This window comes from Caenorhabditis remanei, chromosome II (assembly GCF_010183535.1).
Source record: "Caenorhabditis remanei strain PX506 chromosome II, whole genome shotgun sequence".
NCBI classification, from domain to species: domain Eukaryota; kingdom Metazoa; phylum Nematoda; class Chromadorea; order Rhabditida; family Rhabditidae; genus Caenorhabditis; species Caenorhabditis remanei.
This window is the reverse complement of record NC_071329.1, coordinates 14,518,029-14,542,418: the sequence shown is the minus strand read 5'-3', so window position 1 is coordinate 14,542,418 and position 24,390 is coordinate 14,518,029. Positions and strand designations below refer to the sequence as shown.

The 24,390-nt window shown below is 41.6% G+C and overlaps 9 protein-coding genes across 9 annotated transcripts; 4 read left to right on the top strand and 5 right to left on the bottom strand.

Annotated features, from left to right (window-relative positions):
* Nucleotides 1-69: 69 nt before the first annotated feature.
* On the bottom strand, nucleotides 70-1,079 carry GCK72_006942 (uncharacterized protein; the record flags this gene model as incomplete). The annotated part of the gene is made up of 4 exons (XM_003110039.2): nucleotides 70-359; nucleotides 405-597; nucleotides 649-845; nucleotides 893-1,079. 4 exons carry the CDS (start codon nucleotides 1,077-1,079, stop codon nucleotides 70-72), a joined length of 867 nt encoding a protein of 288 aa, XP_003110087.2.
* Nucleotides 1,080-2,287: 1,208 nt separating this feature from the next.
* On the top strand, nucleotides 2,288-7,450 carry GCK72_006941 (uncharacterized protein; the record flags this gene model as incomplete). The annotated part of the gene is made up of 7 exons (XM_053725898.1): nucleotides 2,288-2,629; nucleotides 2,675-3,164; nucleotides 3,213-3,669; nucleotides 3,822-4,628; nucleotides 4,678-5,802; nucleotides 5,850-7,089; nucleotides 7,133-7,450. The coding sequence occupies 7 exons, from the start codon at nucleotides 2,288-2,290 to the stop codon at nucleotides 7,448-7,450; spliced, it is 4,779 nt and encodes a 1,592-aa protein (XP_053590092.1).
* A 211-nt stretch (nucleotides 7,451-7,661) lies between these two features.
* GCK72_006940 (uncharacterized protein) lies at nucleotides 7,662-8,145 on the bottom strand (the record flags this gene model as incomplete). The annotated part of the gene is made up of 2 exons (XM_003109939.2): nucleotides 7,662-7,927; nucleotides 7,974-8,145. 2 exons carry the CDS (start codon nucleotides 8,143-8,145, stop codon nucleotides 7,662-7,664), a joined length of 438 nt encoding a protein of 145 aa, XP_003109987.2.
* Nucleotides 8,146-9,157: 1,012 nt separating this feature from the next.
* Nucleotides 9,158-12,737, top strand: GCK72_006939 (uncharacterized protein; the record flags this gene model as incomplete). Its single annotated transcript, XM_003110012.2, has 7 exons — nucleotides 9,158-9,174; nucleotides 9,231-9,420; nucleotides 9,467-9,559; nucleotides 9,615-9,848; nucleotides 10,247-10,458; nucleotides 11,221-11,854; nucleotides 12,540-12,737. 7 exons carry the CDS (start codon nucleotides 9,158-9,160, stop codon nucleotides 12,735-12,737), a joined length of 1,578 nt encoding a protein of 525 aa, XP_003110060.2.
* A 251-nt stretch (nucleotides 12,738-12,988) lies between these two features.
* GCK72_006938 (uncharacterized protein) lies at nucleotides 12,989-17,387 on the bottom strand (the record flags this gene model as incomplete). The annotated part of the gene is made up of 8 exons (XM_003109891.2): nucleotides 12,989-13,260; nucleotides 13,903-14,322; nucleotides 14,785-14,927; nucleotides 14,988-15,101; nucleotides 15,365-15,447; nucleotides 15,902-16,027; nucleotides 17,176-17,235; nucleotides 17,298-17,387. 8 exons carry the CDS (start codon nucleotides 17,385-17,387, stop codon nucleotides 12,989-12,991), a joined length of 1,308 nt encoding a protein of 435 aa, XP_003109939.2.
* Nucleotides 17,388-18,287: 900 nt separating this feature from the next.
* On the bottom strand, nucleotides 18,288-19,437 carry GCK72_006937 (uncharacterized protein; the record flags this gene model as incomplete). Its single annotated transcript, XM_003109813.2, has 3 exons — nucleotides 18,288-18,946; nucleotides 18,991-19,336; nucleotides 19,393-19,437. The coding sequence occupies 3 exons, from the start codon at nucleotides 19,435-19,437 to the stop codon at nucleotides 18,288-18,290; spliced, it is 1,050 nt and encodes a 349-aa protein (XP_003109861.2).
* Nucleotides 19,438-20,165: 728 nt separating this feature from the next.
* Nucleotides 20,166-21,189, top strand: GCK72_006936 (uncharacterized protein; the record flags this gene model as incomplete). Its single annotated transcript, XM_003110147.2, has 3 exons — nucleotides 20,166-20,276; nucleotides 20,326-20,574; nucleotides 20,782-21,189. 3 exons carry the CDS (start codon nucleotides 20,166-20,168, stop codon nucleotides 21,187-21,189), a joined length of 768 nt encoding a protein of 255 aa, XP_003110195.2.
* Nucleotides 21,190-21,375: 186 nt separating this feature from the next.
* GCK72_006935 (uncharacterized protein) lies at nucleotides 21,376-23,503 on the top strand (the record flags this gene model as incomplete). Its single annotated transcript, XM_003109830.2, has 7 exons — nucleotides 21,376-21,447; nucleotides 21,504-21,622; nucleotides 22,211-22,319; nucleotides 22,365-22,447; nucleotides 22,638-22,918; nucleotides 22,973-23,093; nucleotides 23,296-23,503. The coding sequence occupies 7 exons, from the start codon at nucleotides 21,376-21,378 to the stop codon at nucleotides 23,501-23,503; spliced, it is 993 nt and encodes a 330-aa protein (XP_003109878.1).
* A 145-nt stretch (nucleotides 23,504-23,648) lies between these two features.
* GCK72_006934 (uncharacterized protein) lies at nucleotides 23,649-24,070 on the bottom strand (the record flags this gene model as incomplete). The annotated part of the gene is made up of 2 exons (XM_003109930.2): nucleotides 23,649-23,942; nucleotides 23,987-24,070. The coding sequence occupies 2 exons, from the start codon at nucleotides 24,068-24,070 to the stop codon at nucleotides 23,649-23,651; spliced, it is 378 nt and encodes a 125-aa protein (XP_003109978.1).
* Nucleotides 24,071-24,390: the final 320 nt, after the last annotated feature.

Genomic DNA, 24,390 nt, shown 5'->3' with positions numbered 1-24,390 from the left:
ATATGGAGGTTGTTTAGGATAACTGTACTGTAAAACACATTTTCATTTCAAAATTTATTCAACACAGAATCAATGAGAAAAATTAAGAATCCCATCGAATCCAGCGAAATCCCTTGGCGGACCGAAATCGTTGAACATCAACTTCATGTCGGTGATCTTCCATTCGAAGGGATTCTCGGAGAATTGGTTTTTGAAGACCATCCAGAAGAGATTCGCGACTTGAGTCGCCTGATTGGTGAAGACGATTGTGGAAGTCACTTCTCCGGAGCTGACGATTCTGTAGGAGCGGACTTCCACTCGATTTCCATTGAAGAGATCGAAGAGTTGTTGCATTCCGGTTGGGCTGATTGAGAATTCGTCTGAAAGTTATTATTGGGAAAATCTGGACATCCGGAAAGACAAACCTTTCATATAGACGATTCTCTCCAGCCTTCCAATATCTCTGGTCATGATAGAATGCATGAATTCGGTGAGGAGATGACTGAGCATCTGTTCGGCGTCAGCCGAGTTGAAGTTCTCCAGCTTCGAGATCTTCCGGGAATACACCTTTCGATGCATTGACTTCACTTGCCAGGCTTCTGGGATTGTCTGAGGATTCTGGAAAAGGAAATTGTCATGAGATCTCCCTAGAGCTATGTCTACACCTACATTATACTGATTTTCCAAAGTTAAATCGAAGTTCTTTCGAGAATACGTGGGATGGGGGCCACGGAAGAAGACGGTGCAGTTGAGAATCCACGTGTGTTTCTTTGGTTGCTTGAAGACGTCGTAGAAGGCATGGTCGATAGTCCGAGAGTATCCAGCGAGCTCGTCGGAAATGGTTTCGTAGATTTTTGAGGTTTCAGCTGGAAATTGAAGGTATGGGTGGGTTACGGTATTAACGGAAACTCACGATCAGCCAATGCCGTCGGGGAGAAGAACTTTTTGATAGCCACGACATTCCTGGAGTCGACAGCAGTCATCATGCGCTCGAAGAAGTCCTTGGCGAGCTCCATCGGTGGAGGGAGATGCCCAGGGTGGGCGGCAGAAGCCACGTGGCTCAGGAAGGTGAGGAGGAGAAGGAAAACCGGAGAAGGCATTCGAGAAGAATGAGGCGAATGAACAGGGAGAGTGGGGGGTTTTATAGTGAGAAATGCTAATCGAATCAAGGCACATCACGGGGGTGTGATAGTCGACGTGGAGCTTTTGATACGGTGTGATAGGGGAAGAGCGCTCTATTGAAATTCTGGAAAACCTGGAGAGCGCTGGAACAATTGTTCTTCATTTTGGACAAAATGAGTCAGAAAGTCCTTCACTAATTATTGAATATCATTTTTAGAAAATTAGCGAGTAGAGTCATTTGGTTGGAGAAGACCAGCTGCAGTAACCTCTATGATCAATTCTCGATACTACACCAGATTACTCGTAGGACCCTGCGATACAGTAATCCCTAGGATCCACAAATCATGGATCTAGCTACCGTAATCTTTAGGATCCTCATATCCTGGATCTAGCTACAGCAATCTCTAGGATCCTCATATCCAGGATCTAGCTACAGTAATCTCTTGGATCCTAAAATCCCAGATCTAGCTACAGTAATCCCTAGGATCCTCAAATCCTAGATCTAGCTACAGTAATCTCTTGTATCCTAAAATCCTGCATCTAGCTACAGTAATCCCCAGGATCCTCAAATCCTGGATCTAGCTACAGTAATCCCTAGGATCCCAAGCTAGAACACCTAAAGCCTACGATGCTCCAATGTTCCCCTCGTACCTCTAAAAAAGGAATAAAAACTATTTGAATGCTCAATCTTTACTAATAATATTCAGCAGATCCGTTTGTCTGTCCGTCTGTCGCCGACTCTAGCGCCTTCTGTACTGAACCGTTTTTAATGAAACTTACACAGATCGCTTGGAAATTTTCCCCGGATGATGCCCGTCTATTTTTTTTAGATAGAATAGTTCGAAAATAGGTCACTACGTGAAAAAACGTGGTTTTCAAGCCTTTCATTGCCTTTCATTTTCGAAATAGGGAAATAGGAGTTCACGGGAAAAATAGTTATAGAAACTTTGTATTCTTCAAATGAGTTCATTTCTTTAACTATTTCATCGCATGGTCTAGAACAATGGGTGAAAAACGTTAATAAACTGTTTTTTCTTTCTTTTTTTTACTTTATCGTGACACCCTCTTAAAGTTGGACATTTTCAACTGAAGACGGTCATTGTTGTTAGATTTATGGCCATTACTGTATTCCATTTTTATTCCTATGTCACATTCTTTTTCTTTCCCTATCGAGGATACCCAGTTGATGTCTCAAGACTTCCCAAACTCGCCTGACATTGCCGCTCCACCACGAAGCGGAGTAATCGATGGAATTGAAGACAGTCTACTCATGTCTCAAGATTCTCCAGCTCTTGACGACATGGCCGGTCCATCACAAAGCGGAGTAATTGATGGAATCGAGGACACTCTACTCATGTCTCAAGATTCCTCAGCTCCTGACGACATGGCCGGTCCATCACGAAGCGGAGTAATTGATGGAATCGAGGACACTCAAATCATGTCTCAAAACATGAGTGAAGAAATGGATTATGTCGAGGACTCTCAGCTCATGTCTCAAGGATCAACAAGAAAGCGAGATAAGAGAAAGGTAAGTTTATCTTATATTGGTTTAATCAAGAGCTCTAACTTTCAGAGAAAAAAAATTGCTGATTCGACTCGAGTTTCAGCAAAAAGACAACTCGAAAATAAAGCAGAAAAAGCTCAAAGACTGCGAAACGATGCTACACGTTCCGCTCTCCGTCGATCGAATGGAACCGAGAAAACCAAAGCGGGGGAGGCAAGGAGGGATTCTGAAAGGAAGTCTTTAAGACGGTCCCTAGAAACAGCAGAAGAAAAAGAGAAACGGAAGCAAGTGGACAAACAAAAACACGCAGAAAAAAGGACCGAGGAGCCAGATGAAGTGAAAAAGAAACGAGTACGCATTGAAAAAGACAGACAAGCCGTCGCCAGAGCAACCGACGATCTTACTCAAAAACTGTCTCGGAGAACTGCTGATCGAGCAAGAAAAAGCAAAAATACGACTGCATTTCTCGGAATCGCAGCTTCAGATGACCGTCCAGACACTCATTATTGTGGCAGAATGGATAAAGAATGTTCTTTCTGTGGGGCTCTCTATTTCAAATGTAAGCGTTTTTAGGTTATGAAAAGAAAGCGAGGTCGTTGAATTTCAGGCGAAACAACAACAAAAGGAGAGTTCACCGCGTGCTGTATGTCCGGAGCCGTGAAAATAGAACAGAAGGACATTCCGCATGCTCTCAAGAAGTTGTTTCTCGCCAACAAAGATTTCAAAGATCAGAACCTGTGGAAAGAATCGAAAAACTTCATCGAGAATATTCGGCAATACAACAATTCTCTTGCCATGGCCTGCATGAAAGCGGATGTCCAGTTACCATCTGGGGGACCGTACTGCTACCGTATCCACAAACAAGTCTACCACTTGATTGGGGATCTGCATCCTGGCGTCAGTCAACCACGAAACTTCGCTCAAGTCTTCATAATGGATACGGAGCAAGCGGCTGCTGAGTTGGCTGGAAGAGATATGAATTCTTCATGTTCCAAAGAGTTATTCGATAAGTTGATCTCTATTCTGAAGGAAAGCCATCCCCACGTACAGTCGTTTCAAATGATGTACGAAGTGGAAAAAGAAGAAAAAGAGAAAGCGGCGCTAGAGAAAAGATCAGAGCGGAACATTACCATGACGTTCCAGACTCGAAGTCAGGATGACCACAGAAGGCAAGAGAGTTAAAAAAGGAATTGTTTTTTAAAGTTTTGTTTTCTAGATATCAGGAATCCACAGCCAACGAAGTTGCCGTCGTATATGTTGGAGATTCAGATGAGATTCCGGGAAAGAGAGGAACCACAGTGTACCAACGGAGTGGCAATATCAATTCCATCGCGCTGATTGACCCGAATTGTGATCCGATGTGCTATCCGCTTCTTTTCCCTACTGGACAGTTTGGATGGAATCCAGAGATTTCGTATACCAAACAGAGAGGAAAAAGGAATAGAGTCACCATGAGAGAATTCTATGCTTATAATCTTCATGTTCGAACTTCTTTCTCTCCACTTTTCCGCTCGAGGAAGCTATTCCAACAGTATGTAGTAGATGTGTGGACCCGAACTGAGCAAAACCATTTGAACTTCATTCGAAACAACCAAGCTTTGCTTCATGTGGAAACACTTAGTGGATTACAGGATTATGTCGTTGGAGAAGAAAAAGGGCCAGTTGGAATGAGGATCACGCTTCCAGCTTCCTTCACTGGATCCCCGAGAGATATGATTGCAAAATATCAGGATTCAATGGCAATGGTGGCAAGACTGGGGAAACCAGATTACTTTTTGACAATGACAAGCAATCCGAAATGGTCGGAAATCCAGGAATGTCTGTTCCCTGGGCAGACTGCACTTGATAGACCAGACCTCGTGGCACGTGTGTTCCAGCTCAAAATCACCGAGATCAGAGAAGATCTTTTCAAGCGTCATGTTCTTGGAAAAGTGCTAGCATATATCTATGTCATTGAGTTCCAGAAACGTGGTCTCCCACATATGCATATGCTTATAATCATGAAACCGGGATCCAAACCGAGGTAAGCTAGATATCAAGACAAATACTTCAAAACGCTATTTTTATTTCAGAACTGCAGCCGATGTTGATCGGATCATCTCTGCGGAAATTCCAGACAAAGATGATAATCCAGTTTTGCATGAATTGGTAACCACTCTCATGATGCATCGTCCCTGTGGAGTCCATAACCAAAAATCTCCATGCATGCAGAAAAATGGATCATGTGATAAGAAATTTCCAAAGGAATTCCGTGACACCACGTCTACTGACAACGACGGTTTCTCATTGTACAGAAGACGTGATGATGGGAGATGTGTCGAGTACCAGATCGATGGACAAGTTGTTCCACTCACCAACCAAAATGTGGTACCGTATCCTCCATGGTTCCTCACTAAATACAGGTGCCACATCAATTTGGAAGTGTGTGGAGCCGTGTCAGCCGTCAAGTACATATTCAAGTACGTATATAAAGGTACAACAAGAGCAGCTGTCCTCATCCGAGTTGTCGATGGGAAACAGATGGAAGTGGTTGATGAAATCAAGCAGTATTTGGATACTCGCTTTGTTTGTGCACCGGAAGCTGTCCACCATTTGTTCAAATTCCCGATGTCCTACAGAAGTTGTAATGTTCTTCAACTTGCTGTTCATCTTCCGGAAGATCAAAATATAATTTTTCAACGTGGGGATGAGGCACAGGCCGTTAACCGAGCTCAATCCAAAAACACCAAGTTGACTGCATGGTTTGCTATCAACAAAAAGTGTGAAGAAGCAGTTCTACCGGATGGATCCTTTCCTCCAACTCTCAAGGATTCTAGACAATACTTCTACTATGAGATGCCAGAGCACTTCACATTTAACACAAGTACAACTGCGTGGCAACCGAGAAAAACGATGGAAACTTCTCTGGGAAGAATGTATTTTATCTCGCCTAAAAATCGGGAAAGATATGCTCTTCGACAACTTCTTCTGTACACCAAAGGTGCTACAAGCTTTGATGACCTTCGTACGGTTCAAGGAAGGAGGTGGGACACATTTGTAGAAGCTGCTCGAGCTTCTGGATACCTCTCAGATGACACGATGTATGAACAAACTCTCTCAGAGGCGGCTGGATTCCACTCTGCTGCTCAACTTCGTGGATTGTTCGTGATGCTTCTACTTTTTGAGAACATCAACAATCCGGAAGAACTTTGGAATAAGTAAGAATTTCTACCTTCTGTAAAATTAACTAAACTTATTTTTCCAGATTTCTCAAAGATCTTTCTGAAGATTTTGAGCATCAGGGATATTCTCCGAAAGAAGCAGAATCATTGGCTTATTATGACATGAAGGATCGAATGGAAGCTATGAATGGAGACATTAAGCAGTGGATCAATAAAGACTATCAGCCCGTGGCTTCAGCAACTCACTTTGTTGACTTGAGAGAATGTGAGAAGAAAGGAGAAGAGATGAGATTGCTACTCAACGCTGAACAGTCTGAAGCCGTCGAGTCCATTTTAGCTGCTCTCGATTTGGGTGGTCTTTTCTTCATTGATGGCCCAGGCGGTAGTGGAAAGACATTCGTTTACAACTGCTTGGCAAACATCATCATGGGAAAAGGACTGACAATTCTTCCGATGGCATGGGTTGGAATTGCCGCAGCACTCCTTCCAAACGGCCGTACTGTGGCCTCAATTTGCAAGTTGAACATCAATGACTTCTGCAAATCGTCCACTCTCAAGCCCAACTCCTCATTGGCAAAAGTCTTGGCTGCCGTATCAATGATTCTGTGGGACGAGGCTCCGATGTCTCCGAAAGCAGCTCTTGAAACTGTAGACAAGCTATTCCGTGAGATCACAGGGATCGATTTGCCATTTGGAGGAAAAGTGGTGGTGTTAGGAGGTGACTTCCGACAAGTACTCCCAGTGGTGGATAATGGAAGAGCTGAAGATCAAATTGCCAACTGCATTAAGAAGTCGTTCCTCTGGAATCAATTCCAAGTTTTCCAACTGAAGACCAACATGAGATTAACAGGAGATGCCCTCGAATGGAAGAAAGAGCTTCTGGATATTGGCGATGGAAAAATTGGAGCACCAGAGACCGGAGAAATGCCAATTCCAGATGGATTGGAGTCAAATGGAGATCTCGCAGAGGAAATTTTTGGTGATTTGTTGGCCTCGGGTGACGTCAATAAGTTGGCAAAAGTAGCGATTCTGACTCCACGTAACAAGGAAGCTCTAGAAGTCAACAATTTAGTACTCGACAAGATGGCCGGCGAACTTAAGTCCTACACTTCACTTGATCAGATTACTCATAAAGATGGAGGAGAGATCAACGACAGTTTAAACTTCACCACTGAATTCCTGAACCAAATGACACCATCTGGAATGCCTCCACATCTTCTTCGTCTCAAAAAAGGAGCAATCGTGATGCTCCTGAGGAATTTGGACGTCAAGAACTCATTGTGCAATGGAACCAGATTAGTTGTGCATGATATGGGAGCAAGAGTAAGTTTTGAGAGTAGATCAAATTTTCTACGTATTGTTTCAGGTTCTCCAGTGCAAGTTTATCAATGGACCACGACAAGGACAGATGGTCTTTATTCCTAAGATCAAGCTGAACTACGAAAAGGGCCTGCCATTCATCATGAGTCGTCTCCAGTTTCCAATCCGTCTGTCCTTCGCCATGACCATCAACAAGTCCCAAGGGCAAACATTCGAGAAGATTGGATTAAAGGTGGACGAGCCTATTTTTTCACATGGGCAACTCTATGTTGCCCTGTCTAGAACCACCTCCAAAGACGGGATCCGAATCGAATCCGCATCTGGAATAGTGAATAACATTGTCTACGAGGACGTTCTCCAGTAAACCTCATATTTCCTTTAATTTTTCAACAACTTCTTCTTTTTGTTCATTAAATTTTTTGATCTATAAATATTGTCTTTCTGAAACATTTTTTGACTGCACCTAAAGTATTATAATTAGTCCGAAATCGGCGGAAGCCAGGAGGGTAGCCGCCGTTAGGCGGCGTTTCCCGACTGGTATTTATTTAAACGATGAATCATCAATACGGAAAAAATTATCCCATGACCAATGGAGGATAGAAATGATGAAGTTGGGCAGTCTTAGGTCCCTTCACATCGCTCATGCTCTTGATCAACCAGGTGTTGACCTCCGCGTTTTTCTCCAAGATGAATTCAGCGGACTTCGCGGCTTTCTCGGTTTTCGGTGGACGGAAAACACAGGAGACGTTCACATTGGCACCGACGAAGTTGGCGGAACGGAAGGACACACGGAGACCTTTCAATTCGGAAATCAGATGGCCGGCGTCGACGTTGGTGTCACCTGGAAAATTAAGATTTTTCCTGGAAGCTCTGAAAAAATAACTCACCTTTTTGTGGGGAGAACATGCCGAGAACCTGGAACAAGTCGCCTGAGTTGATAGCCTTCATGAATCTCTTGAAGAAGTTGTGGGAGATTTCGATGGCGTCCGGATCGGTTGGAGCACCGAAGACGGAGACGAATCCGAGGATTGAGACGAGAAGAAGAATTGGAAGACGCATTCTTGTCGAATGATGGAGATTTCTACTGGAGGGGCTCGACTTTTATAGGCGGTTTTGATTCGATTAGGACAGTTTCTCATGCGGTGGCGCGGGGGTTGGTCGATAAAAAACGAGGGAAAAAACTGATATGGGAATTTTCAGAAAAAAGAAATGGAAATGTAGGAAAGAATGGGAGATCACAAAATCATGTTCAAAAGTTCAAATATGACGAAATTCCTTAAAAGAGAAAATTAACAATTTGAAACTTTAAAAACAGAAAAACAGTAAACACACTCATTCTGAAAAATCTGAAATTATTCAAACTAAAAAGCCATAAAATCAGAGTTTTTCACTTAAAATCTATTTAATTATGTAATTTTTCAAGCTTTGTTCATTTTTGAAAACTCACTGAATTTTCAATGAAAATATGCTCGGAACGCGTCGAAGGTGCGCGAGTGTTCAATTCCAGGTAGTTTCAGACGGAGTTTTATACATTTTTTTGTCCGTTTGGTTTGAAAACGCGTCTCAGGAAAGCCAGATAGCCATCAATTTGGAATTTTGATGAAAACGACTGATTTTTGAGATAAATACCTAGTTTAATGAAGGTTGAAGAGAAATTCCCAGTTTTTATACATCTCTTATTTATTTTTCCAAGCAATTATATCGAATTCTCCTGCTCTTTCCCTCTGAAATCAGATGAAAAACTTTTTTTCTCAAATCATCGTGTTTGAACTTTCGAACTCCCGCGTTTATTTCTTCCGTGGCCGAACTCTTAAAACTAGTCCCCCAACAAGCGCGCTCTATCGCTTCACTATTAATTTTCGGCGAAAATTTTATATTCAGCTCTTCTGACCTTTTTATTCATGTTAATGGGCAAATTATTGAATGAAATTGATAAAAATAAATTCCTCGTAATTGATAATATCTATTTTGTGGTTTCGAATCCTTTTTGCTTGATAATAATCCTCCTAAAATAATGTTTTTACTAATTACACTTTTTGCAGAAAATCGCAGCATTTGAGAGGTTCAAACCATGGCAGATAACCCTTCGTAAGTCTAAAATAACATAAAAAAATATCGAAAATATTTAAATTTTTTATTTCCAGAAATCTCCGTAACGAAGATTTCCGTAAGCTTCTGACGTCCGCTCGAAGTGATCGTCCGGCTTCTTCGGCGTTCGCAAAGCCGGCAGATCCAAAATCAAACGACGAAAAGCCGGCGAGTTTCAAGCATAAGCATCTGAAGCCTGCGAAGTTTAAGAAACCACAGGCACCAGGGTCAGCAAAGGGAAAAAAGGTAATAAAAAAACAAAAAAGTTTTTTAAAAAATATATTAATTTTAGGAAAAGACAGAGGCCGATGAAGACGAAGCTCATCTGAAGAATATCCTCAAAAACTACAGAGATCGAGCCGCCGAACGGAGAAAAGCGGGAGATGTAAGTGATTTTTTTTTAATTTTAAAATTTTAAAATCGATTAATTAACTTTATAGGAGAAAGAAGACACCACCAAACTTACCGCTGCATATCGAGCCGTTCCAGGGGATGCTCGTAGTGCTCTCGACCAAGCGGATCTCCGAAAGCAGGCGATTTTGGAGTCGAAGTATTTGGGAGGAGATTTGGAGCACACTCACTTGGTCAAAGGTCTGGATTATTCACTGTTGAATAAAGTGAGAAGTGAGTTGACAGCTGATGACGACGAGGAGGATGATGATATTGAGGCACTTGTAAGTTTTACTGTCTCTCACTAGGAAAGACCATGACGTCAATTTGGCGTTATGAGGCGTAGCCTATATCATTGGAAAGCTGAACAAGCGCCGATTCCAAATATATATTCAGTTTTTGCCCTTGAGGCCTGATATTCGAGAAAAACGAAGCCAAAGTTCCTGTGCACACTACGCTGCCGACATTTTTCGCATGTCAAAAGAGTAATGACTTGTTAAGGGTCGGAACTTTGACCCCTTTTTCTCGAACACCAAACCTCGATGGCAAAAACTGAATATATATTTGAAATCAGCGTTTTCTCGTCTTTCCAATGATATAAGTCACGTCCTGTAACTCCAAACTGACTCCATGATCCTTCACTAGTTAAGTTTAGAAATAATTATTGAAATTCAATTTTCAGGACGATAAAAAGTCAGCGAAGCCGTCCGAAGCCACTTCACTCACCCAGGAGCTCGCTCAATCCCACTCGGAGAACCGAATGGTTCGATCCCTCCACCGAGTTCTTTTTAAAAACGAAGTGCCTCTTCGGAACGACCTGTTCGCCAAGGGACGGATGGCGTATGTTGTGGAGTTGGAAGATGAGGAGACGGATATTCCGACAACGTTGCTCAGGTTAGTTTCATTCTTTTGACTACAAAATAATTACAATATCTCAATAATTTATTTCAATTTTCGAAGTTTTTCGAAAAACCACGAAAGATTTCAGCACGCAATATTCCCATTTTCTGTTTTCGAGTTTTCCGCTGAAAACTGCTAAAAATGCTATTTTCAAAAGGAAATCGTCTAAAAATCCGATTTTCCAAAATCGTAATTTTTCGATGCATTTTTGAATTTTTTATTGCTAAAACTTCAAAAAACGACAATGGAAGCACAATTTTCGAGGGGCTCCGTGGATTTCCGAAAAAATTTGGTTTGAAAACTTAATTATGCTCTAGAAAACCGAAAAATGGCAGTTTTGAATCGAAAAACATGATTTTCCAACGATTTTTAAATCAATTTTTCAGCTATAGTGGCAATTTTCACTGTCTTTAGCACCAAAAATGTGTAATTCTCCAGCTGGAAACCAACATTTCATTGAAAGTCATGATTTTTTTTCGCTAGATTGGATTAAAAAAAAACATTGCCGGTGCGTAACTCGGTTCAATCTCAATACTATGAGCTGAAAATTATACCAAAAAGTAGATCTGCTCTTTTTCCCGGCCCGCGGCACATTACCGATCCTCCATTCGACCCGTAGTAGGTCACAGACGAACTCGCTAAGATCTACATTTTGGTATATTTTTCAGCTCATAGTATTGAGATTGAAGCGAGTTACGGGCCGGTCCGGTTTACAAGTATGATTTCTTTCAATATTCTAAATGAAATAGTTTCCAGATCGCTTCACGACCTGCCACGTGCCGAATCAGCCCAATCAATCCAGGCGAACAACCTCATCATCTCGAAACTCTCCCACGTCCTCGCCCATCTCCGGTCGGAACCGAAAAAGAAGAAGAAGGAGGAATTCCGCACGTCGACCGCTTCATCTGCCCCCTCGGCTCCAAAAGGAGATGATATTTATGATGATTTGGACGACTATGTCCCATCTCGGAAGCCGCGTGATTCTCGAGATAATCGGGATAATAGGGACCGGGATAGAAGACGTGACCGTTCCAGATCCAGAGAACGCGATCGTGACCGCTACTTCGAGAAGTCGGCGAACGCCAGAAGAGAAGAGGAGCAGAAGCGACGAGAACAGCAACGGGAGAGGGAGAGAGCCGAACGGGAACGTCTTCGGGAGAAAGAAAAAGAAAAGGAGAAGGCGAAGGAGAAGGAACGAGAGAGAAAGAGGAAGGAGATGGAAGCATCGTCCGGATACGATGAGTGTTATCCAGGAGGGCTCGTTGAGATGGGCGGCTCGTGGGATTCTGATGAGGAGGCGGATTACTCCAAGATGGACGCCGGTCCGAAGAAGAATCAAGCCGTCAATCGATGGGATTTCGACACCGAGGAGGAGTACGCAACGTACATGGTGAGGGATTTACTTGTCATTTTCAGAGCCCGAATTTTCAGTCCAAAAATTTTTTCGAAAATTTTCCGGTTTTTTCATCAAAATTCCCAATCGATGACTACCTGGCGTTCCTGGGACGCGTTTTCAGATCAAACGGGCGAAAAGCTCATTAAAATCCGTCTAAAACCACCTGGAATCGTGTAAAATCGGCTGGAATCGGACTCTGGCGCACCTTCGCCGCGTTTCAAGCATATTTTCATCTACAATTCAGCTAGTTTTCAATAAAGAACAAAACTTTGAAATTTTTGCTAATTTCATACATTTTCAAGACCTAAAATGCCAAAAATCAATTTTTCTATTCAAAATATGCTGAAAAATTGCACGATGAAGATCGATTTTTGGCATTTTGAGGTCTTGAAAATGTATGAACTTAGCAAAAATTTCAAAAAATGTGCAACTTTTCAAGCTTTGTTCTTTTTTGAAAACTAGCTGAATTTTCGATAAAAATATGCTCGAAACGCGCCGAAAGTGCGCCAGAGTCCGATTCCAGCTGATTTTAAACGATTCCAGGCGGTATTAGACGGATTTTTCGCCCGTTTGGTCTAAAAACGCGTCTCAGGAACGCCAGATAGTCATCGATTAGGAAGAAAATAAACTTTGATAAAATTTATTCGCTAAAAACTCAAATAATTTTTTTCACTTTCAGGAAGGAAGAGAAGCTCTCCCGAAAGCCGCCTACCAGTATGGAGTCAAGAATGGAGAGGGCCGAAAGAACAAGAAACAATCGGCAGTCTCGGAAGCGAAACGGTTGGATCGTGAGCTCAACGAGATCAATAAAATTATGGATAAGAGGAAGATTGGAGGAGAAGGAGGTGGCGGCGACTACAAGAAACCAAAATATTAATTTTTCCGTTTTTCTTGTACTTTTCAAGATTATTTATTAATTGAAATATGATAAGCAGAATCATTTGTTTTGTTTCAGAAAATTTCAGAAATTCTGAGTTACAATGAAAAAAAATTACAGCAAGAACGGGGAAAACAAAGGTTCAGCGGGGAGAATTGACATATTATGAAAGTTTGTCAGAGATGGAAAAAAGAGAAATATTAATGAGAAAAGATAAAACTGGAAAAACGGGAATTTTAGGTACAATAAACTCAATCGAGATCCTCATCACACAACTCAACGAAATCGGCGGCGTCGAAGTCTTCTGAATAGTCTGAAGACGTCACCGACGACGGTCCGGGAGCAGTCCCGTCGCGTTCTGGAGCCTTTTGGACGGCTTCTTGACTCATTTGGAGCAGTGCTGCTGGAGATATTTCGATGACTTCTGGCTGTTTTTTCTTCGTCACGTAATCGGCCACGTCGTGAATCAGCGCTTTCGGCACCATAATGTAGGTGTATCCCAGGGCGAGAGGTACACCGAGCACTGAAAAAATCGAATTGTTTTAAGAATTCCATACTTGTCAAGGCCCGTTTTTTCAATTTTTCCTTGAAAATGTGAAAACTTTGGAAGATTTTTTAGAATTTCTTATAATCCGGAATGATAGTCGAAAATTTTACTTTTTCGCGAAAACAATTCGAAAACGCGTCCAAGGCGCGCTAGACCGGTAGAACTTCAATGGTCTTATTCTTGTCAAGGCCCGGGTACTTGGCGTCAAAGTTCTAATTCCATTTTTTCCGAATTTTTTGAAACTTGTTCGCGAAAAAGTCTAATTTTCGACTATCATTTAGAATTAGAAGAAATTCTGAAAAATCATCGAAAATTTTCACATTTTCGATGAAAATTGTTGAAAATTTCAAAAAAAAAAATTAATTTTGAGTAAAAAATGCTAACATTTTTTTCACCGAATTTCTCGAAAATTTGAGATTTTCATAAAAAAATAGTCAACATTCCTATGTACTTGCGCTCGAGTTTTTATCGATATTCAAAAAAATGCCGAAAATTCGACTTTTTGCAAAAAAATCGAAAATTCAAATTTTTGTACTGATACCCAGGCCGGTGAAAAATCTCAAATCGGCCCATTGCAAGTCTGAAATTCTCAGCCTGAGTTCCCCTCTGCCACCTTACCAACAGCAACACCAGCCAGTGCTGGAGAGACGATTGCAGATCCTGTAACTGCTGCGGCAGTGGAGATCACTCTTTTCGCCTTCGACTCGTTCTTCATCTTCTTATAGACCTTTTTTCCGATGGAATATGGCACTAAACCAATGATCAGTGGTACCGAGACGACGGCTGTGGCGACGACGACCGCCGGAGTTCCGATGAGACTTCCCAGTTGCCACATCAACCGTTTCCTTCCACTCCATGGTTTCTTTCCCCAGAATGTGCATCCAGTCGGAGACATGTAGTGGAGATCAGTGATCTCTTTTAAGCATAGCCAACAGAACTCGGCTCTGCACATGGTGCAGTGCATGTGGTTACACGATCCGTCGTCTTCTTTCATAATGAGAGTGGAACATCGAGGACATGGGCGGCATGCGTAGAAATCTGGAAATGGTTGAATGAAAGTTTGAATGAAAGTTAGAGAGATTTTTCTTTTGGGACTAAAAGACCTAAAACTATCCCTAATCAGTTTAAAATGGAGTCTGGCGCGCCTCCGGCGCGTTTCCATCAAAACTCCCAACGGTTGAATATCTGGCGTTCCTGAGACGCGTTTTCAGACCAAACGGGCGAAAAACTCATAAAAATCCCTCTGAAAACGCGTGGAAGCGGACTCTGGCGCGCATCTTGGATTCGTTTCGAGCATATTTTCATCAAAAATTCTGCGAGTTTTCAAAAAAGAAAAAACCTGAAAAGTTGCACAATTTTTTGAAATTTTTTGCTAATTTCATACATTTTCAAATCAAAATTCGTCGGATTTTCGCATTTTCCTGTTGAAAACAGTATCAAATTGTGGTTTTTTTTGTCAAAAATCACAAATTTTTCTTTTAATTTCAAAATCAAACTAACCTTCCGACGGTTTCGGTTTTTCTCCACACGGCCTTCCCTTATGCCATTCTTTCTTGCATTTGTAGCAGAACTCGACGCCACATCTCTCCCGTTGACACTTGATTTTCGGACATCTCTCTCCATTTGGAACGATTACAGCGAATCTGGAATTGAGTGAGAATGAGACACGATATTTTTGTCTCAGAAGTGGTCGGATAACGTACCCGCAGTCGGGTGCTGGGCACCAACGTGCTTCTGGAACTTTGACAAGAGCCGCACGGACACTGAATTCCTCGTATTTCGCGTAGAGATTCGGCGAGCGGACTTTTGTGTACTGTCTGGAAAAAAGGATGATTTCGGGAGAGTCTGTGACCATACTTGTCAATGCCCGGGCGCCAAAATTCAAACTTCAATTTTTTTTGCGAAAAAGTCAAATTTTCTACTATCATTCAGAATTAGAAGAAAACTCGGGAAAATTATCAGAAATTTTCACATTTTCGATGAAAAATTGAATAAATTTCAAAAAAATGTTTTTTTTATTGGTTCATTTTTTTGAAGCCGGGCCTTGACAAGTATGTATATGACGGGATTCTTAGCTTACTTGATGTCTTCTGGATGGATTTCTTCAGCACATCCTGGGCACGGCACTTCGATTCGATTCTCGACAATGCAGTAGGTGATGTGCTGGAATTAGAAACGGTCTGAAGCAGAAAATCTTTTAAGAATTGAAAACTTTGGGAGAAATTCTGTGTTTTTCATGATTAATTTCATAATTTTTCAGGTAAGTTGCAAATTTTAATAATTGAATACTTGATATTAGCAACCCCCGTCTTACAACCGCGCCCCACCGAAACGAGAGAGTATCGGGGGAGACGCAGAGTTTTTTTCTCGCACCGACACATATTTTCACAGTTTCTGACATATTCTCGATATTTTTCAGAGAGTTTACCGAAAAAATTATGGAAAATAGCGAGTACGGGTCAAAAATTGGGAAAATCTGTGTTGGCGCGAGAAAAAACTCTGCGTCTCTCGCCGATACTCTGTCGTTGGGGCGCGGTTGTATGAGGAGGTGGGCTACTAATAGGTAATTTCGCAAAGAATTTTTCAGGTAAATTGAAAATTTTAATAATTAGCTTACCCTCCGAGTACAATTCTTGCAAAACGAGTGTCGACAATTGGTCAGCTCACGGAAGTTGTCCGGTGGGAAGAACTCGCAACACAGTTGACACTCGACCATTTGTTGACGACGGATGGCTTCTAGCTGCTGGAAAAGAAAAGTGTTTCCATCGAAAAAATTGGAATGCTTTCAAGATTTTCAGTTAATTGAAAAATTTTCAATGAAAAATGAAAAAAAAACTTTATCTGAAAAAGAACGTGTGTAATATTGAGATAGATTCGATTTCAATCAAAATTCTATATATTTTTGTGCAGCTGGTACAGAGGGCAACGTTATGAAGAGGAAAAGGCGAGTATTGAGCGTCAGATGCAACACAGATTAGATAGACTGCGCGCAGTCAATAAGGAGGAGGAAACGTCCAATAGCTCGAATGAACAGTCTCATTACACGTTATGGGGTGTGTGGGGGCGGTTTTTATGAGGTGCAATGACGATGAGCCGAAGAGGGCGAAAGTGGGTGAACGGGGGGAATTGGATGACGTGGAAAATCGGAAAAAATAAAGAAAAAGATGGAGGGATAAAGAGAACACTGTAATAGAGCAGATTTAAAGAAGAAAATACCGAAAGCTTTGAATTTTTGAATTTAATCAAGTTATTTGAAGTTAAAATCCTGGACTTGACACATTCTGTCTGTGTGTCCGAGTGTCCAGATGTCCAAAAACGCAAAAACGCGTCCAAGGTGCGCCAGACACAAAAATTATTGAAATTTTGGCTAAAAATCGACGAAAATTACAATAGATTCTTCTGATTCTGAGAGTCTGGCGCGCCTTTGACGCGTTTTTGAAAATGTTGATGTGATAAGCACGTCAAAAGTGCGCCAGAATTCTCAAAAAATTTTCAGCAGAATAAGAGAGACCTGTTTGAAAGTGCCTGAAATTCACTGCCTCTAAAAAAATTCATTCATAATTTCAGCTAATTTCGGTGAAACTAGACTTTTTTCTACATTGTCTTTCTTATTTTTTGATTAATGGGCGGTTCCAAACCGGCGAACGAAGCAAAGCTGAAATTAATTAAAAAAGTGAGCAAAAGTTAGCGAAATATTGGAAAATCTGTGACGAAAAAAGGATGAAATTCATTAAAACGCCGTAAAACTTGACTTTTTGTCTACACTTTTTGATTTCAAAATAGAACTTTTTGCGATTTTTTAAATTAATTCTGCCCCGGAGGTCCGAGGAAGGCTAAAATGTAGGCCGTCTGTCTGTCGATCTCTTTGTCCGGATTTCCTCGAATATTTACCTGAACTCTTTGCGCATCTTCCCCGATTTCGATTGAAGCTCGTCGCACCTGTGGTTGTCGCTAAAAAATGGAAATTAAGAAAATTGAAAAGAATTTTGAAAAAATGATTACAAAAAACTCACAAAACCCCGAAAATCTCGCTGAACTATTCGCAAATCTGGTTGATTTCTCCTTCTCAACCACTCTTTTCGTGTTTCTGGGTGCTGTTGCATCCCGTCTAAAAAGGTTTTAAAAGTGATGAAAAAAATAAATTTCAGCATAAAAAAGCGTGAGCAAGCAAGAAAATGAATAGGACACACACTGATAAGATTGTTCGCATTAGAGGGGCAAAATGACAGCTGTTGATACTGATAAAATTTGACATTTATTGAGAAAAAAGAAAAAAATTGCGGGAGAAAAATGAAATTTTTTAATTTAATGAGCGTTTCGATTTGAAATTCGCGCGCGCTAAACAACACGCCCTTGCGGTATTTCGGAGCGTCGTTCGGAATTTTTACAGTCAAAAAAAAATATTTTTCAAATAAGTTTTTTCTAAAGTTTTCTATTTCATGTACTAATTTTCACTATTTCACATACTGGTCAAGGCCCGGGCCAAGCCTTGTGCCCGGCCCGAAAGCCTGGGTTCTTGCCAAAATATAAAAATTCGATTTTTTTTGCGAAAAAGTCAAATTTTCGACAATCATCCAGAACTAGAAGAAATTCTGAAAAATCATCGAAAATGTTCACATTTTCGAAGAAAAATTGAAAAAATTTCAATTTTTAAATGGTATTTTTTGAAGCCGGCCTTGACAAGTATTCATTTTCACTTTTCCATAAAATTTCTGAATAATTTTATACCCATTTCACGAGCTCAAATTAGTGCGCAGCGTTTTGAAAATTTTTGAATTAAATTTCGGTCTAGACCCCCATAAATCGTTGGCCAAAGACATTAAAAGTACATTATCATGAGTGTAATAAATTCTTAAGTGCGTCATAAATGTTGCAGTTTCCCACAGCAACTATTAAGCATGAGTTTTGTTTAGTTTGAACTTTTTCAAATGAGTAAGACCAGCAGGAGTATGTAGTTTGAACTTTTATACATAGAAAAATAAATAAATTCATTAGAAAACTGCTTAACGACGAGTTCCATCCTCGAAGAAGATTCCACCGTCCTTTGCGCAATACTTTGGACAAATTCCACGTTCTCCGGCTCTTCCTTGCTTTCCATCGTGTCCTGGAACACCTGGAACTCCATCCTCTCCGTTCTCTCCGTCTGTTCCGTTCTCTCCTGGTGCTCCTGGTGCTCCTGGCTCTCCATCCTCTCCTGGATGTCCTGGAGTTCCACGTGGTCCTTGTGGTCCAGCGGCTCCTGGTGGCCCACGTGGTCCTGGAGTTGGCTCGTTGTTCTCAGCATTCTCTCCTTTCTCTCCAGTGGCTCCTGGCTCTCCGACCTTTCCTGGCGATCCGCAACGTCCTTTTTCTCCTGGACCTCCATCAGGTCCCTTCTCTCCGTTGTCTCCTTGAACTCCTGGTTGTCCATCGGCTCCTGGGTATCCGGCGGGTCCGTTTGGTCCTTTTGGTCCAGCTGGGCATGGTGGGCATGGTGGTGGAGTCACTGGCTCGCATGGAGCCTCTGGTGGACGTCCTGGATTTCCGTTGAGTCCGTTAGCTCCAGCCTTTCCGTTTGGTCCTGGACGACCTGGTGGTCCTGGTGGTCCTGGTGGACCTGGAAGGCAGCAACTGTGGCAGGTTCCTTCGCTGTCAGCGGTTACGGTAGCGGTGTGTGGTCCATCTGAAAATTCAGTTTTTGGAATTTTCATTAGTTGTTAGATTTACCTTCAACTCCAACAGCCACAAATGGCTTATCCTCATAAGCAGCTCCTGGGCTAGATCCCTTAACCTCAGCATCTCCTCCGTAGTTTCCAGTTGGTTTGCTTGGATGAGTATCGTATCCAGCTTGACGAGCGGTACGGTTTCCAGAAGATGCGAATGGGAATCCAGCTCGAAGTGCTGCCACGTCATCAAAGATCTGACGGGCATTCACATTACATGTCGCCATTTCATGAGACATTTGACGTTTTACGGATTGCACATAGGTGAACACAACTGGCATAGTAACACAGAAGCAGAGAACAGAGACTGCTGAGAAAGTGACAGCGGCGTATCCGATAAGACGGTAGGCCTGGAAATGTTGAAAGTTGAAAAAAATCTGGAAATTTCAGTCATCTCACAACTCACCTTAGTTTTCGGATCATCATCCTCGTGACGCGTCTGCGATCCCATTTCTGAAGAAACGGGGTGGAATTGGGTTCCGTCGACGAATTATCACCGCGTTTCGTTGCGCATTTTAAAGGCATGCGGCGACCGGTAAATCGGTGAAAAAGTTGGCGCTGGGTGAGAGATAACGGGAGACTGAGAGACGCCGAGAAGAGTATCGGATTCATGAAGGAAGAGAGGTGGATTCGAGTGCTGAAAAAGTTGCAGAAAAAGATGTAGACGTCAAAGATGATAAGGATGATGAAGGGGGTTGAGAAGACTCCCACTTCCGACTTGATTGCCAAGTTTCGTCTGCCAAAATTTTTTTTCGAATTAGTTTTTCCGAATAAATTTCCAAGTTTTTATACTTGTTTTGTTCGGAATCATCTGAAAAAGCCAATTTTTCAACTTATTTCACTGCTTTCCAACTTCTTTTCGTTATTTTTTGTCATTTTTTGTAAAATCAAGGGTTCGCGGCCGTGGCTCCCTTGTCTCATTTTTCTCGGCCGCGCAATGCCAACACGCTCCGTTGATAGAGAATTTTTAACGGATTCGTCGTTTTTTCACTCAATTATAGTTAAAAAAGGATTTTTTCACATTTTTACCAGCCTTTTGAAGTAATAAAAATCCTTATTAGTCTCTATTTTTTTAATACTTACTTTTTATTTTTTCAAGGCGCTCGCTTCGAAAATACGGATTTTAGTCAGTTCTCTCTCAAATCTTGCCAATATTCTCATTTTACAGATTTCTCGAGAATGTCAGCTCTCTACTACAAAAAACTGCGAAAACAGCAGAATCCTGACGTTTCCAGCAGCGAGGATTCGGATTCAGATGAGGAGATTCCAAAAAAGAAACTGAAATCACAGGTAGTCTTATTTCTTATTATAATTAGGTTCCTATCAATAATTTTTTCAGTCAAAACCGCAAGAATTCGAGGATGACGACGATTTATTTGTTGTCGACAGGACTGGAAACGGTGAGGCGCCGAAAGAAGGAGATTTCCATACATTGGACCTCCTCGGGTCCAATCACCTGGAGCCGTATGAGATGGACAAGGATCTGAAGGAAATCTTGGAGAAGTCAGTGGTCGGGCCCAAGTTCGAGAAAGACTTCCAACCACAATCTCGACTTTTGGGGAGAAATGCCGCCGCCAGACTTCGAAAAGTGTGTTTTTAGTGATTTTCATACTTGCAAACCGGGCCGAAACGGACCGGCGCGTATTTTGCTTCAAACTGCCTTTTATGAGCTCAAAAATATGGCTCCGGGACAATTCGCGGCCAGACGTTTCGCAGCCGTGAGCTCCAAAGCCTCAATTTTCCCGTTTTTTTAGTGATAACTTGACTTTTTCATATAATTTATTGCCAATTTCAGGCCGAACGAGAGAAGACGAAAGGAGCGAACTGGTTCAACTTGCCAGCTACTGAACTCACCGATGAGCACAAACGAGACTTGGAATTCCTTCAAATGAGATCGACACTGGACCCACTTGCTCACTATCGTCGAAACGACCGTTCTGTACTCCCGAAGTACTTCCAGGTCGGAAAAGTCGTTGATGCTCCAGAAGACTTCTACTCGAGCAGAATGTTGAAGAAGGAGAGAAAGAAGACGATGGTCGATGAGATTCTTCATAATGAAGAGTCGCTGAGTAAGGCGAAGAAGAAGTACGCCGAGATCCGTCAGAAGGAGCAGACGAAACGGCGAGGTGCTTTCCAACGATTTGGTAATAGGAAGTCGCACAAACAGCAAAGAGAGTCGAAGATGAAGAATAAGAAGAAGTAATTAAAATGTTTTTGATTCGTTTTTGTTATAATTGTTTTCAGTTTTTGTTACATGAAAATTTTGATTTTTTGTTGTCTGATTCTTCAGAATTTGGTACGGTTGAACCCGATCCTATTTTCTTTTTTCGCTTCACTTTCAAAATTTCAGTTGAATTTCACCATTTTTGAAAATATGTTTTAGGCCAAAATGTACTCAACAAGCACACAAAAACGAGAGTGGACATATACACCGGAGAAATTGGCCGCTGTCCGATTGGAGGTTTTCATTTCTGACTGAAACTCAAAGAATTTCAATAAAAATTATTTTGAATTCAGATCAATATCACATTTCGACAAAAATACGAATCAGTGATGAAGCCAGAGGAGCTGGAACTCTTTGTGACGCCAGAAGAGGAACTGAGAATGCAAAGATCGATAGAGGATGCTGCGTTGAAGTAATGAAGGATATGGGATCGCTGAAAATTTCAGCCTAAAATTTTGATGGCCGAGATTAGAAATTCTAGGCCAGCGGAGTCGAAAACTCGTTTTGAAAACATTTTTTCAGTCATATTCCGATTGGGAAACCTTGATTTTCGCTAATTTCGCGATTTCCATTAATTTTCGATAGTTTTTTAACAAAAACCGAGTTTTAGATAATCAAAATCAGCTTCACAGGGCAGAAAATCTGATTTTTACTAATTTTTGATGAGTTCTGAATGAAAATCAAGTTTTTGTCATTTTTCGTGGCAAAGACCTCCAGAAACCGTAATTTTTCTTCATTCCCATTGCTTTCTTCCTGATTCATCCGAAGTTTCGTGAAAATTTGCTAGAATTCGAGGTTTTACTGTTTTTTAGTCATTTTTCACTGTTTTCGTGCTAAAGTTGAGTGAATTTAATGGTTCACAGCTTCCGTCTGATTCTTTTTCGATAATTTTTGTTGTCATCGAATGAAAATTCCCAAATTTCAATAGAATTGTGCGAAATTTAGTTTCTTTTTCTAAAAAAAATCACAATTTCCACAATGAAATCTTTTTTTTTCCCAGATTCGCCGACAAATTCCGTCCCCACATCTGGCCATCAGTCAAATGGACGGCCCTCTCGTTCTTCAAGCGAGCATTCCTCGTTTGGGTGCCATCGGACACTTCTATTCGAGTAGGTGGCAGTTTTTCCATGAAATATCAATTAATTTGATTTCAGATGGTCATGATGGCTTGCTTTTACTTGGCCATGAAGATCGATGAGTTCTATATAACTATTGAAGATTTCGTCAGGAACATGAAGTATGGAATTTTTATATTAGCACGTACGGTTCTTACAACCGCGCTCTACCGAAACCGATGAAAATTGTGTGCGAAATTGAGAGACTCAGAGAAAAAGAGACATTTTTCATAGTCAGTTCGGTGGATCGCAGTTGTAAGAACCGTGCCGAGCTAGTATATTTCCATTTTCTGTCATTTTTATTTCTTTCAGTGTCGGCGATCCCCGTCAAAACGCCGAACGCATTCTGAAATTGGAGCCAGAGCTCATGAAATGTCTCAACTACAATCTGACAGTTCACTGCCCGTACCGACCATTTGAAGGTCATTTGATGGATATGAAGACCCGAATGCTTCTGCTCAACTTCGATCTTGAATCGATTCGTCGTGATTCGATGAGATTCTTTCAGCATGCTCTCCAAACCGATGTCCTCCTCCTCTACCCACCATCACAAATCGCTCTCGCCGCGATTAATTACGGACTCCACGCTCAAGGTAAATACCCAAGTTTCTGCAGTTTTCTATACCATTAACCTGATTTCGTTCCAGGAAAGTCTGACGAAATTTTGCGTGAATTCCTCCGAAAATTGATTGGAATTGAGGAGGACTCGTGGGCGGCCCGTGATGCGCGACCGGAAGATTTGGAGAAACTTGAGAAGACTGTCACCAGGTTGGTATTAGCAGCCCACCCCTTCTTACAACTGCGCTCCACCGCAAACGAGGGAGTATAGGCGAGAGACGCAGAGTTTTTTCCATAGGTCAAAAACTATCAAACTCTGCGTTTCTCGCCTGTACTCTCTTGTTTGCGGTTGAGCGCGGTTGTAATAAAAATGCTTGGCTAATAATTTGAAAATCTATCTTCTGAGTTTAAGAGTCAACCAAATCCTGAAGGAAGTGGAGAAACAGTATGTCGCGGTCACGGAGCAAGAGCGTGAGAGTCACAAGAGCCAACTCTCCCGCATTCAGGCTCTCATCCCAGAGCTCGATGAGCGTAGAAAGGCGGAATGGGAAGCTGGAGGACGTATTGGGCAGATGCCAGGAGCAGTGACGGAGCAGCCGGTGGATTCAGATGACGAGTGATGATGAATAATTTATTTTAGTAATTTATGTAACTATTCGGGTTTATTATTTTTTCCTTCTTTCTTTTTTCAATGTCTTTTAGGTTTTATCTTTTTAAATTAAGTTTTCGAATGCTCAATTGTTTATTCTTGTTAGAAAAACACGATTAATTGTCAACTTGGATGATGAGAATTGGAGGCGCATAACCCATGTCTCCAATACGAATCATTGGATTCGGGTCCTTTTGATAGGTTCCAGCGTCGGCGATTCTCGCGTGTTTCATCAAAACGGAGCCATTTCGATAGAGACGGAAATTCGAGGAATTCACGACGCGGCCCTTGTCATCCACCCATTTTCCACGATTTCTTCCCGAGAATTCCATTTTTTGATGACCGGATGCCACGTTTCGAGCGAGAGCTCCCGCGTTTTCAGCTTCACGAATTAGGAATGATTCGCCGGTCTGAAATTGGAGTTTTTTTTCAGAATTTGAGAAAATTTATTCACCTTGAGACGGGCGGTTCCGATGGAAGCTTGAGCCAACGAGAGGCAAAGAACAGCGAGAATGGCGAGACTTGCCACGTGGACCATTTTTCGAAAAAAAGATTTTTCGAAAACGATTGGAACGGTGAAAATAGAAGAAGAGGGCTGACTTATATAGGGGTTCATAAAATTATGTATGCAATTTTTTCAAGATTTTTTTGAGATTTTTGATTCTTCGATTTGCATATTTTTGAAGAAATGAGGAAGAAGGTGAGTCAAAGAGTTCAAAAGGTGGAATTTCAGAAGGAATAGGAAGAGAAATCATATTTTTTCTTTATCTTCCTCCCTCGCCGTCTCTCTCTTCTTTCTCCACCACCGCAAACATAAATGCCCTCGATACACGACCCTAGCTATTGCACGCATGGCCT